The sequence below is a fragment of the Balaenoptera musculus genome, chromosome 18 (assembly GCF_009873245.2).
Source record: "Balaenoptera musculus isolate JJ_BM4_2016_0621 chromosome 18, mBalMus1.pri.v3, whole genome shotgun sequence".
Classification (NCBI taxonomy): Eukaryota; Metazoa; Chordata; class Mammalia; order Artiodactyla; family Balaenopteridae; genus Balaenoptera; species Balaenoptera musculus.
The window spans coordinates 699,756-714,123 of record NC_045802.1 but is presented as its reverse complement, the minus strand read 5'-3'; the positions used below and the strand labels follow the sequence as shown (position 1 = coordinate 714,123).

The 14,368-nt window shown below is 37.5% G+C and overlaps 1 protein-coding gene across 6 annotated transcripts in view; it reads right to left on the bottom strand.

Moving 5' to 3' along the window:
- ZMYM2 (zinc finger MYM-type containing 2) overlaps positions 1-14,368 on the bottom strand; it is a 90,176-nt gene that overhangs the window by 26,881 nt on the left and 48,927 nt on the right. For all 6 annotated transcript variants that reach the window (XM_036831177.1, XM_036831180.1, XM_036831181.1 and 3 more), the window contains 5 exons: positions 11,025-11,175; positions 10,448-10,563; positions 7,568-7,684; positions 5,627-5,777; positions 3,185-3,357 (listed from right to left, as the gene is read on the bottom strand). In XM_036831177.1, the coding sequence (XP_036687072.1) occupies positions 3,185-3,357; positions 5,627-5,777; positions 7,568-7,684; positions 10,448-10,563; positions 11,025-11,175 (708 nt within the window). The remainder of the gene's footprint in view (positions 1-3,184; positions 3,358-5,626; positions 5,778-7,567; positions 7,685-10,447; positions 10,564-11,024; positions 11,176-14,368) is intronic.

The following is a 14,368-nucleotide window of genomic DNA, read 5'->3' as shown; positions in this document are numbered from 1 at the left end:
ACTGGTTTTTAAGGCAAATCAAAGCCTGTATTAGGGCTTCCCTGGTGGCTCAGTGGTTAAGAATCTGCCTGCCAAGGCAGGGGACACGGGTTCGAGCCCTGGTCCGGGAAGATCCCACATGCCACAAAGCAGCTAAGCCCGTGCACCCCAACTGCTGAGCCTGCACTCTAGAGCCCGTGAGCCACAACTACTGAGCCCGCGAGCCACGACTGAGCCCACATGCCACAACTACTTAAGCCCACGCGCCTAGAGCCCGTGCTCCGCAAGAGAAGCCACTGCAATGAGAAACCTGCGCACTGCAACGAAGAGTAGCCCCCGCTCGCCGCAACTAGAGAAAGCCCGCGTGCAGCAATGAAGACCCAACGCAGGCAAAAAAAAAAAAAAAAAAAAGCCTGTATTAAAAAACTGTACTAGCTTTTTTTTTTTGTTTTTTTTTTTGTACTAGCTTTTATTCTATTACAATACTAAATCCTTTTTCTCCAAACAATTTAAACTTATAGAAATGAAAAGAACTATCCTCCCACCTGGTTTCACATTATGCCTGGAAACATTAACTTTGAGGAAAAGTAAAACCTACTTCCTTCTAAAGAGTTATCTGGGAGAAGAAAAAAACATTAATTTTATTCTCAGCGTTTTTTGGTTGCATGATTTCAATGGCTTTTGTATTCTAATTTTGAAGAGAAGGTATTTAAGTAACCTCTATTTTAAATCCAAAAGCAAACCATTTTACAGGCCTGCAGACACAGATTATTCAAAATGTCTTGTCAAGTTAAACAAACATAGGCGGAAATTTTAAAAATATAATATCAAATACTTAAACTTAAACAAACGACAATGTAAAGCCCTTGAGACTGTAGGTAAATACGGCGTGTGCTCCTGTGGTGGCAGCAGCAGGGCTGGCTGCTCTCGTTGTAAACATTCCTTGATGAGGCACTTTTTATAGATTATGGGTCACATTTTCTAATGAACTAAAATCTAAAATTCTGAGTTCTTAAATTTAAAAAGTGGAAGGGGAAAGAAGGTCAGGAAAAAACCCATAATTTGGTTGGGACTCAATTTAACACATTTTCAAGATGACCATGTAATGGTAGCAGTGGATGAGGGGACTCATGAGAAACGTCAGAAAAGACAGCTGCTCGAGCAGAAAGCACAGAACGCAGGGATTCTCTGACTCAGCACGGGCTGCCTCTACACAGGGCCCAATTAATTAGGAAGGGCAACTGTTTCCTCATTTTGAAGGTTGTAATCCTATTGATTACGTTAAAAATCATCACTGTTGCTTGCTTTACAAATTCCTACCATGTGTCTTTACTCCTCAGATTAGTACAGTTTGCAATAATGCTATTGTATATATTATACAAAGATTTGTGGGGTTTAAAGTAAGACAAGGAATAATAAAAATGTTTAATGTACAGAATACTGACATTAAACATAAACAGATAATTGTCACTAGTTATTTAACTTTCTGAAATGCTCTGCCTCATTGAAATTTCATCATTGAACTTATAAAAACATTAGCTACAATTATCCTTTAAATAGGAAACTGGAACAAATGGCACCATCTAGAATAATTTGGTCTTTTGCCAAAGAACACTTCTTTGCTTCCCAAAAAAGAAAAAAAAGGAAACCAAAAGATTTCTCTCTTTTAATTATAAGTAATATAAAAGAGAACAGGAAGAATCAAAGAAAGAAGCCAAACAGAAATACAGCCCATGTGCTGTGAACAAAAAACAATATCCTCCAAGAAAGATTATTTGAAAGAATTGAAGTTTTGAGTTCACAATTACACGATTGGACAGAAATTTGTATGATAAACTAATGACAGGGGTTCCTCAATATCACACGGTAACAACCTCTGTGTCAAACAGCAAAGCAAATGGTGAAAAGGGTGACAGACAGTAAGAACAAAATGGAGTTTCCACATCTGTGCCCACTAAATACCTGCATCCAAAACCAGTTTTTAAAAATAAAACCTCCTAAACAGTGGAGGAAAAGGTATATTTGTGTGCTAATCTGAAACTGAGCGCTTAGAGCCATCAAAGTAACATTTCCTGAGTGATTTCTCATCTGTCTGTAACAAGGTGCTGGTTCAGACGGAAAGGGATGCAGCCTCCCGTGTGTTAGTATTTGTGCTGTGTGTTTCTAAAATGTGAACCTTAGTTCTAAGGCTTCAAGTAGTCAGAAACAACAGTAAAATAGTGAAGTAACTTTAAAAATGCAACAAAATCTTAGCCTACAACAACTTGGAAAGTATCTTGTTCCTCTCTTTATTTAAAAAGATGTTTGGGGACTTCCCTGGTGGCGCAGTAGTTGGGAATCTGCCTGCCAATGTAGGAGACACGGGTTCGAGCCCTGGTCCGGGAAGATCCCACATGCCGCGGAGCAAGTGGGCCCGTGAGCCACAGCTACTGAGCCCACGTGCCACAACTACTGAAGCCCGCACGCCTAGAGCCCGTGCTCCGCAACAAGAGAAGCCACCTTGGGCTTCCCTGGTGGCGCAGTGGTTGAGAATCTGCCTGCCGATGCAGGGGACACGGGTTCGAGCCCTGGTCTGGGAAGATCCCACATGCCACGGAGCAACTGGGCCCGTGAGCCACAATTACTGAGCCTGCACGTCTGGAGCCTGTGCTCCGCAACAAGAGAGGCCCGCGCACTGCGATGAAGAGTGGTCCCCACTTGCCACAACTAGAGAAAGCCCTCGCACAGAAACGAAGACCCAACACAGTCATAAATAAATAAATAAATAAATAAATAAATAAATAAATAAATAAATAAACGAACGTGAATTCTTTAAAAAAAAAAGAGAGAAGCCACCGCAATGAGAAGCCCGTGCACCGTGACGAAGAGTAGCCCCTGCTCGCTGCAACTAGAGAAAGCCCGTGCGCAGCAACGATGACCCAACGCAGCCAAATAGATAAATAAATAAATAATAAATGTATAAAAGAAAAAAAAGATTGAACCCTGTTATAAACTATGGACTTAGAAAAAAAAAAACAAAACACATCCTAAGTATCTAAAACAATTACCTGCCAATGTTCATAATTGATAAAGTACTCATCAAAAACACTTCTATTTAGTGACATAAAGACACAAATTTTAGATAAATAATCCATTTTGTTAAACTACACTGCTGAAAACACAGATACATCCTAGTTTGGGGGCCCAGGGGGCCGGCGGTACTTGCCTTGTAGTACCAGTCTTGGAACCGCCGGCAGCAGTCCTCGCTGCAGAAGTCCCTCACCACGCCGTCCAGCTCCTTCGTCGCCCCCTTCTTACACAGCTGAGAGCAGTAGTTGCAAGTCACACACCTCAATCCTAAACGCCTTGCAAAATCCTGTTTGTACAACAGTTTGCAGCCTGAGAAATATAAGGTTTTAGTATTAAAACAAAAACTCATTTTTGAGGTAAGAAAGAGTTTACAGGCAAACAGAGCACTGGCTTTAGAAAGTGTTTATAAATTCACATATACAGTCCTCTTTCTCTCCTGATCAAAACTGTGAAATCTACTGTGATCAACACCAGCCTGTGAAAACTGGAACAGAACATGGAGTATTACATTAGATACGGTGTGGGTTCAAATAATTCATGTTCTAAGACTTTCAAATCTAGTCACGCTTCAGAACTGTTGTACCTGCTCTGTGTAAATATAATCCAATATAATCCTGCTTAAGTATCACAAACACACCACAAATGGGCATTTTAGAGAAATGAAAAGTGGAGACTGCTGAGAGGCACTGAGCAAACTTAAAGATACATTCAGCTAAGCAGGCATTTTAGCTAAATTCTCTAGCCTTACCCATCTCTGTCACCCTAAAGGACCTTCAGGGAAGTAAAACTGGTTTAATGACCTGTCCAAAAACAGCATTTTGTTATTCTATTCTTTAATCAAAACACTTCCTTTACGTACTATATAAATGCATTATTTTAACGGTCCTTACATTTAAATCTTACTTATTCCCTATGATATCTCTATAAGGATTAAATAGTCTTCATGCTGTGCACTTAAGAATGACCTTCCACTCGTGTAGCTACCAAAACACTACCCATCCTTTAATAGGGACTGCAATTGTTTCCTATGTAATTTACTTGGCAATTACTTATGAACTGTCCTTATGGCTTCTTTTCTGTTACTTTGAACTATATCTTAAAACATGTTTAATATTTTACCTTTATTAGCTTTATCTTTCTAACTAGGTTTTGATGGTAGTACCAGGTATTATTACATGTTCTGTTATTTCTGACAGGTTCCAGCAGAGAACTAGGTGCAGTTAGAGAAAGCACAAAATATATTATTAAACAGGAAAAAAATACACGTCCTTTTTAACCTTTTATTGCCCAGAAAGTCCTTCCAATTGAAAATTATGTTCTTTAATGTCAATTATCTTTTTGTTGCAACCTGTTTTTCATTTTAGTTAAATCCATATAATCCAAATGATGCAAGACGCTTGATAAGTGTGCTAGCCCTCAACACTAATGCACTCCGATTTGTGAATCACTGAGACTGTCACTGCACAAAAATTCAGGTAAAAGAGTTCAATTAAATTCAGAATCAATCTCTTTAATGAAACATTGTCACTTTTCATTATAGCTGCAATCTTAACAGTAAACGTGGTTACTTTTCATCTGGGGGACTGAGCCTACATGAACAGGAATGCCTGCTGTAAGCAGTACCCTCTTGCAGACATGACCTCAAGTGTGAAATGTTTAATGTATAAACGGAGGCACTTGTTGAATGGACTGATAATCTTTTGATATTGCTGCAATTCCCTACTGCTTTTAGGATTTTCCAACCTTTTTCTTGCCTCTAACTAGCGGTAGAAATCGACAGAAAAAGTGGATCCAGGCAGAAGGGAAAAAAAAAAAAAAAAAAAACCCGGAAAATAATTGATGAGGACAGCAGGTAGAAAAGCTGGGAGTCCAGTGCCTGGGGCCAAAGAAAGAACAGAGAGTGAAAGCCACAGAGCAGAATAGGACGTTTGGGGAAAAGTAAAAATAGAAAAAGCCCAAAACCCTTAGCTACAATCCTGGCTCCTATCTCTGGAGAATCGGAATGAGAAACAAACTTCATTTTTCTAATCTGCCGCCTGGCACCAGAGCAGCAAAAAGTATAAATGAGAGGAAAGAGAATTCCTGAATGTACTGTTACAAAAGCCAGTGTCTCCCTGGCATCCCAAATTGAAAACCTAAAAGTCTTTTCTGACTGTAGTAATGCCTCGTGTGATGTTCCTTCTGGTATACCGAATAGCTTTGTAGACTGGGCAGTAAACGGACAGGGAATGAAGCCAATGGAAAATAATTCTAATCCACTTGGAAAATCAACTTTCATATCACAATTTGTCTGTTTAGAAATAACGTGGTATGATAATGCTTTTAGTTTATTCTCAAAACTTCCTTGTAATGGAAAAACATGTTACCAAATTCTTAGAGATAAAAAACCCTGAGGCCCAGAGGTCTATAAATATATATAAAATAACAGTAGAAAAGCGAACTCAACTTTTTTGTTCAGCTATGCTAAAATTGTACCACTACTCTGAACATATGTAGTTATATATTTTGAAAATATTTTGGCAAAAAATTAACATTAAATATTAATGAAAGTTATGAACAACACTGTATATGCACTTGCCTTCACTACAGAAAGGTCTCTTAACTCCAGAGAAATTCACTGTTTCGTGAAGAGTCTTCTCCTCTTGACAGTATTCGCAATATGTAACTATGCAGTGCAGCTTCTTATAGTCATCTGAACAAGTTTTGCTGCAGAATTGATGCACTTTGTTCTAAATGCACAATGGGAACCTTGGTAAGTATATGACATCCACCTCAAGAACAAGTTTAAGAAATACACAAGCCACTTTTACAGAAACAAAGTTAAATCATTTACCTACTTAATGTTATAATCCTTAGCGATACATTTCCTATATAGGCCACAGACACCCAGTTTAACTAATTCACTGCTATATTTAGACATAGCTCCACAAAATTCAATACCATTAACTACCCTAAAATTACTCAGTGAAAGAATAAAAGTATAAGTATCACTAAGACAAGATGGCAGTCTGGTGTTGCTAACAGGACTGGAGAAATGGGACGAAAACAATGGAAGATACAACATGGATAAGCTACAAAAAGATAAGAACTATGACAATCATATCATTTTCACTCAAAAAGAAATATTCTTTGTTGAGTACAGTCAAGCAGACTCGATCGCATTCCTACCACAGCTTAATAGTGACAGACCTACTATGGGTAAAGTATTCCACTGGAGGTCATCACACAGTGTGCGGCCAAGTGTGAGACTGAGTTGATTCCCTTGAATAGAGCAAGGTTAGTAATTATTTAGTTATTTCTCCTGGCCCCAAATCCACAAGAGCCAGAGCTACTTCTCAAATATCCAGCCGACCAGGAAAGGGCGGCAGCTTTTCTTTTCCCATTTCTCCAGTTCTGTTAGCAACACCAGACTGCCATCTTGTCTTAGTAATACTTATACTTTTATTCTTTCACTGAGTAATTTTAGGGTAGTTAATGGTATTGAATTTTGTGGAGCTACGTCTAAATATAGCAGTGAATTAGTTAAACTGGGTGTCTGTGGCCTATAGGAAATGTATCACGAAGGATTACAACATTAAGTAGGTAAATGATTTAACTTTGTTTCTGTTTTTTTCAGGGCCTTCAACATCCTTCCTGCTGTGATTTAAAGACGGTAACAGTCACGAAAACTCATCACTGGGTGCTGACAACAGTCTCAAAGAATGACTGGTTTAAATGCTCTTGAGACAGCACCAAACACAATAACAAAACTAAAAAATTTTCTAGGGACTAAATAATAATAAATTTCAGATTTCCCAAGTACTTTAGAAATCACGTAGTCCAGTCCTGGGGATCACCTTCTGCCTAAGACTCAGATACTGCGGGACTTGCCAAGAGCCACTATTAAGTTTGGCTCAAGAGCAGCTGTTGTTAGCACTACATCTTGTACACCATTTATTACATACTCCATGCCCTTAAAAACATGGAAAGAAAGAATGGCCGAAGGTGAACACTGCTCAAGGAGCAGCATCCAGCCAGGGCCCCCCTGTCCCATCCTCCTCCCACCCCCATCCACCCATCCATTCATTACTGCCCCCTTACTGAACCAAACATTAATGCTCAGAGTTTTTGCTATGGCAAAAAGATGTGGCAAAGTAAATCATGGTAAACGTAAGGCAATGTAAGATACTACAGTTCACAGACAATACTTATAAAGATGGGGGGTGGGGAAAGAGATGGGAACAACACTGCAGAAACAAAAGACACCCCAGGTATGTGGCTAAAATGACATTCTGTACACTACTATGAACATAATATATTGTGGATATGACTTCAATAATTTTTTGTTTGACCTAGAAAGAAACAGATCCTTTCTTGGTGCTACTCCCACATAAAAAAAGCAAATAATCCAATCACCACAAAATCTGAAAAACTAATCCTTATCCACTAAGAAATAGGTTCTCAAATGGAAATGTCATAGTTACTATACCAGACTTTCATTTTAGCACTAGGTAACATACATTAACAAAATAGGACTTGCCTCCCATTCCAGGATTTCTGGCTTTGAACAAAAGGAATTTTTGCAATAGTTGCACTTCAACTGAATATCACTTGGAGCTACAAACTGGCCATTGGGAGATGACTGCATGCTGAGAGCCTAAAACAAAGCACAAAACACACCGAGTCTGAGGTGGATTTTAGAAGTTTTTTTTTGTGACGACCATCAAATATCAACGACGTCCAGAAAATAGTACGTATCCTTCTTAAATACTTATTTCCTCAACGTATAAAATTACATTTCTGAATTCTGTCTTTAAAAATACTAGTATGCTAAGTTAGTTTTATGAAATTGAAGTTCATTTTCTACCACATGATTACTACTAATTATTTAAAATAATACGGAAAAGGAAAAAAAATCATAAAGTTCAATTATGATTTTTTCTTTAAGAAAATACAAGCAAATAATAGTGAGGTCAGTTCACCAAGTCCTGAACTAGTAACTAAACACAAAAGAACCTAGCTCCTGGTTCTGCCTCTAGTAGCTAATTTACTAATGATTTGTTGCATTATTGCCATCATTTTCATTCCAAGTCCATCCGTGAAAACAGCCTTTTTATACTTCCTTTTAATTGATTTTTTTTTATACAAAGTTGGAGGGGTAAGCTTTACAGACTGGTATTGATGCCAGAAATTTTAGTTTTATTACATTTTTAAGAGTTAAAATGATTTACAGAGTAGAAAAAGATATAAGCATACATGTGCTTTAAAAGTTTTGTTCTGGGACTTCCCTGGTGATCCAGTGGTTAGGACTCGTACTTTCACTGCCGATGGCCTGGGTTCAATCCCTGGTCGGGGAACTAAGATCCCCACAAGCCAGGCAGCGTGTCCGGCGGAGGGGGGGAGGAATCTGTTCTAACCTGAGTAATGAGTATGCTGATATTTAATTATCACTCTTTAATTCATATTACATATAATCTGTTGAATGTATGAAATAGTTAATACAAAATTTTTCAAGGCAGCAATGGAAGGAGAAAAAACCTTTATCATTTTAAAACTTCTACATACATCAGACAACACAATTAGAATTTGTGAAAAGAAAGAAGACACACATATTTAAGACCGTAACTACCAGGTGAATGAATTATTTAAAAAAATAAAACCCAGCAACAATACCCTTAGCGTTTCCAAAAAACTCAAGTCCATTAAAGTTAATTAACCTTTCAAAACAAAAGAAATGTTATCCTATTATCTTACTATGAAATGGAAAAACATCTAAGGAAGACATAAAAGTTCAAGATCTACGGTTTGCTTTAAGATAAAGAAAAAAATGCTGCTTTTCTCTTCGTCAACTTTGTACTTTTGTGCAGTCACAGAGTGGTGAGGCTGCCCTACAGGCTTATCTTGGATGCATTCCTCCGAAGTAAGAGTCTAAACTGTTTCTTTAAAATATACAAGGTACATACACAAATGTTCTTATCAAATGATGGGCAATACAAGTTTCAATTAAATGAAAAAAGTAGTTAAAACATTTTCAATTAACATTTCAGTTTACCCAACATCAAAAGGGAAGAAAGTTAAAAATCTGACAAACAGCAAAGACACTGTCCTCCTCTCCCACAATTAATCCTTAGCCCTTAATTTCTATTTTGAGAAGAACCAACAAGTCGAAAGCAATGTTTACCACTCTCAGGATGTATCCGTGGCCACAATCCCAACTTCCAAAAGAAAAGTTTAATCTTGAATGTGGTTAATTACCTAAGCTCAGGCAAGGTATAACTATTAACAAAAACAACATTCCCCTGGCTGAATTCAAACTACCTCAATTTAAGGTAGTTAAGAGACTGCATTTTCAGTTTAAATCAATTAACTAGAGCACAGTACCTGCAACACAGTAGAACTGTTGGATGAATGAACTCATTCTACCCTGAAATTTCACACACATCAGGTAAACCACTTAGCTCATGCTGAGTCCCCAACTACTCCACCTTACTGGTCAACCAGCTTACATCTGAACACACCCAGCAGTCCTATTCTGAGACTATCCACACTCCAGCTCTGACAACTGTGTCAGAGAGCTCTTCTTTACGCTGACCGAAATGAAAAATGTCTCCCTGAAGCTGATCTTGAATGAAACGAAGGCTGACCAGGACAAGTCCAATCTCCAGTCCCACAGCAAATTTCTAATACGTGAAGAAAACGTGCACGCTTGTCACTTCCGGGGTAAGTGTACCTACATCCTCCATCCACTTAACATAAAACAGAACCCGAAAAAGTCAGATGCTACTCAAACCATCTGCTAAGAAACAACTGCACGGCAGGCACTGAGCTCAATGACACTATGTGAAAATGAATCAAGAAAAACCTCATTCAAAATGGGGCCAGGAAGCTGGGCGGCTAACTTCAGACCAGCAGGAGGAGGGCTGCCTGCTTGCCCAGCAACCCAGCAGCGACCCAGCAGCGACCCAGCGGCGACCCAGCGGCGACCCAGCGGCGAGCAGCCCCACCCGGGACGCTCGCCCTCCTCCAGCTACCCCGGGCTCAAACCTCGCCCACCTCCCCCCTTTCCTCCCCTCCTTCAGTCTCCAGACTTGCCTGTGGTGCCGCCTCCTTCGCTACTCCCGAATAAACTCGATTTTGCTGGCTAGACCACTTACCCTTTTGTTTTAAAGGTTGATAGCTAAAATTTACTTTCCTTCCAAGTCTGTATCATAAGTAACAATTAAGAAGTCGATTTCAAGCATCTGTGCTAAGCAGCGAGCTGGTGAAGCTACCTCTGCTGTGACTCCAGAATCTCTACCCTCCAATTTGACCCTCAACAAAATATGTAAAAATCAGCACACTGAGTAAAGATGAAGTATATTACACCGCTTATTTTCTTTGTGTATTTTATTGGAAGCATTAGGCAAAGTAAATAACAAACCTGGAATTTAGCCACACAATTGGAATTGCAAAAGTTATACAGTTTTCCATCAGGCATTGTGGCTTGATACTGAGGTAAAGAGTTTCGCTTACAAAAATGGCAAATAATTCCCAAACCTAGGAGAGAAAAAGTACATATCTGATTTTTTATAAAATAATCAGTTTAAAAAAAAAAAATCTTAATTGACCTCTGAGAATAGTTTAATGAAACTTTATGTAAACATTATTTTATTAATTTCTGAGATTATTTGCACCTTAAAAAAATACTGTCATAAAAGAAGACTCTGATACTATCTCTAAAACATACACAGATACATGAAACAATCTCAGTTTTAGATAATGTTTGGATGGAAAAACAATTTTAGTTAGGAACACAGACATGGACAGAACTTCAATAATTTAAAAATTAAATGACCAAAACCATCAAAGTTTGCACTAAGAAAGTTTAGTGTGATAATAAAAATAAACCAATTATGCAGTTAAAAGTGAGCATAGAAAGAAAGTCAGAGGAGAAAGAGTAATTAAGAAATTATCAACGTCACTAAAGTTTTTTAACTTCCCAAATACCTGAGACTTACTTTGCGGTTTTGCGTATCTTGTCTTGTGACTGTTCATGCAAGCAGTGGAACAATACGGCTCCATGTACCCATTAGGGCCTATGCACTGAGTCATGTCGAAGAACCTGCACTGCGCTCGGCAGCCGGTACAAGTGGTCAGCTTTCCATATTTCTAAAATTTGAAACATAAAAAGAAAATTAAACATTTAACTAGAACAAAATATTTTACTTTTCATTATACTTTTTCTCTGTGCAAAACAATTCTGTTCACCGCTTATCAGGCTTAGTGGGTCAGAAGTCTTCATCTGATGCAAAATGTTAACTGCAATGCAGCTAGATTAGGGTCAAACAAAGCTATGATCTAAGTCTCCTTCAAAAATAGTGGTTTTCCCTATTAATTAAATAGAATCCTTACATATAAGTAAGTAGAAACTGAAGATGTAAGAAAGGCACGGTGTTTTCTGTTCACAATGATGACACACCTCCTTGTCATGCAACAGAAGAAATTAAATGAACCTACAAAATGTAAGTCCTAATAATCAAACAGCTACCCTCCTTCAGAGCTGAGCTGCTACTGTCCCAAGCACTCTGACACTTCTCTTAAAACTGATTTAACACCTTTCTACTACATTTAAAACCTCGTTCAACCAAAATAAAATATTAAAACTTTAACATTTTTTTAATTTAAAAGAACTTCATTCAAAATGATTTTTGGTTATTAAAGTTAATAATTAGTCAATAGGTAATAATAAAGTCAATCGTGTCAAAGGTGAATATTGCCAACCCTGATGTAATTCAGAGAATGAGGTAAGACCAAAGGAGGAAAGGCCAAAGGAGGTGCAGCTTGGAAATTACTAGACAAAAGCAGTATCACTGAAATATGGACAGTCTTACAAAAATACAAATCAGAGGAACTGGTGTGTTTGTATTTAAAAATTAACTTGATAGTCACAATTAGAAATCAAACAAAAGTAAAAGCAAGCCTTTAAGTGCAACTTGTATTTGATTTCTTTTCTGAACTGTAACAGAACTGTCATAATCAGTTAAATCAAATATCACATGTCACGATGCAAAGTAATCGTACAGTCAGTCCTCCGCATTCGTAGACGCAAGGTCATTTTATAGAAGGGACTTGAGCATCCGTCTTTCCACATGATGTTTAGATTACTTCACGCATCTTCGCACCCAACACCACCTAGTACAATATGATGACATAAGAAGTGCTCAACGTTCCATGGATGGATGAATAATAGATGTCAGGGAAGACGACAATCAGGCCAAAAATAACAAAAAAAATGAGTAAACTGCATGGATAAATTTCACAAATGCCACAGGATTTGAGAAAATAAAATAAGAAATTGAAGGTAAAAACATTAGCCAAAAACAACTTAACATCAACACCAAAAAAAGAAAAAAGAAAAAATCTTCTCAGCATACAATTAATATAAAAGTCATGAGAAAACACAGCTATTTCCATGCCAGGAATGAGTGTTCTATTCCTAGTGGTTCCTTATTTACTTAAACATCACCCAAAGGAAGCCGTAAGTTTTACTTTTCAAAGTGGAAACCAACTCATTCTTCAAGCTCTGATAGGCTCAAAAAAAAAAAAAAGAAAAACCAAAAAGAAAAACTTATCAATAGCAAAAGGATACTAACACGGAAAAAATAAGAATAACTGCAAACCTATTAAGTCTGATTATGACTCTCCCAATGTTCAGGACAATAGAGGAGAAGGCTGTTGTTTTGTTTGGAAGGACAACATGTTTTCCTGGGGCCTAATATAATAGTTTAAATTTTATTTATATCAGAAGAAGTATCAAGGAAAACACATCAATAAAACAAAGAAAAATAAAAGAATGTTTAGAATCTGGCACCACAGTACAAATGAGGAACACTAAAAATATCAGGACACCTGCCATTGTATCACAGAGTTACAGAGAGAAAAATAAAGCAGCTCCCAGCAGGTGGATGTGAGACCTCCACAGGGCAGCATCTATGAAGAATTCTTTTACAGATGTAAATGAGGTCCAATCATCCATTCCAATCTCACACTAGATTTTTTAACTTATTAGAAATATCCTTCAAGTTGACAATGATTTTACTGCCAGAATGGTTAAGTAATTAGTAAGTCTTAAGACGTACCCATAAAAAGTAGACCAGTTGACCTGGGTCAAATAAGCAAGAAGCTAAGCAACTGGTCCCCACTGAGAAACAGTTTTGTATGAAACTGAGAAAAACAGAATCATTAACACTGAAAACACTTTAACAGCCACTTTCACAGTTGCCACTACTTCAACAACAAAAAGGCCCATCTAACGGGAGAGTATTAGCAAAAAAGACATATGCTGTCATGCCATGTTTTCTCTGCTTCCTATGTAAACAACGTAATCATATTTAAATTTCATGCACCCTATAAATATGCATTGAGTGATTTAAGGAACAAAATTAAGTGGAACAAATTCACAATTATTATATTCCCCATTCAGGCATGGGGGGAAATAAATTATAAATTCAGTAAAAAAAAGTATGAGGTAGATGTGATCGAAACAACACTGGTGAGGTAAAACGAAAAAATAATGGGGAGTTTGCGGCAAATTGGCTCATTTTCAGTCTAGTCATTGAAAAAAGGTGCCTTACATTTTCATGTTAACCAGCTCCACGTGAATATCAAAATTAACCATCACATGATTCTAAAACTTCTCCCTAATTTCTCCTTTTAGTTGTAAGTAAAACATCTCATTTACCACATTTTTAACCAAGCAAGTGGACGGACGGCAAGGGTAGGTGCTCAAGAGATAAAGCCTTGATGGACTTGTTACTGCAAATCTAATCTAGGAAATGGGCACAAGTGTGGCTGCAGAGAACTAACTTCCTGGCCACACACAGATACAACTGAAAACTAACTTAGTCCATGACATCGCATGGAAAAATTATTATCTTTATATTCATTAACATCTAACCTAAACGTAGCTTTCTTTTCATTCTGATTAGAGGTAATAAACCACATTAGTTTTAGCAGAACCTGCTAAAACAAAAATCCCCAACTTTTTATCTTATACTGGCAGGTGGCTCAATATATCATTCATGTCCAACATTACTTCAAAAAACATTATAGTTAATAACCACTATGCCTTATTACTTAATGCATTAATACAGTGTATATATATATCACATTTCAAAAATTTTTAAATATTTTGATAACTATATTTGGAATAATTGGTTCTAGTTGTAAGCAAAGATATTTTATTTTATGCATTTAAAAGCATTCTGAGAAACCGTCTAACCATGTTACCAAGGGAGTCCAATGCATAAAAATAGTGAAGAACCCTGTGGAGAGGGGGATAGTGATAAAACTTCAACAATGA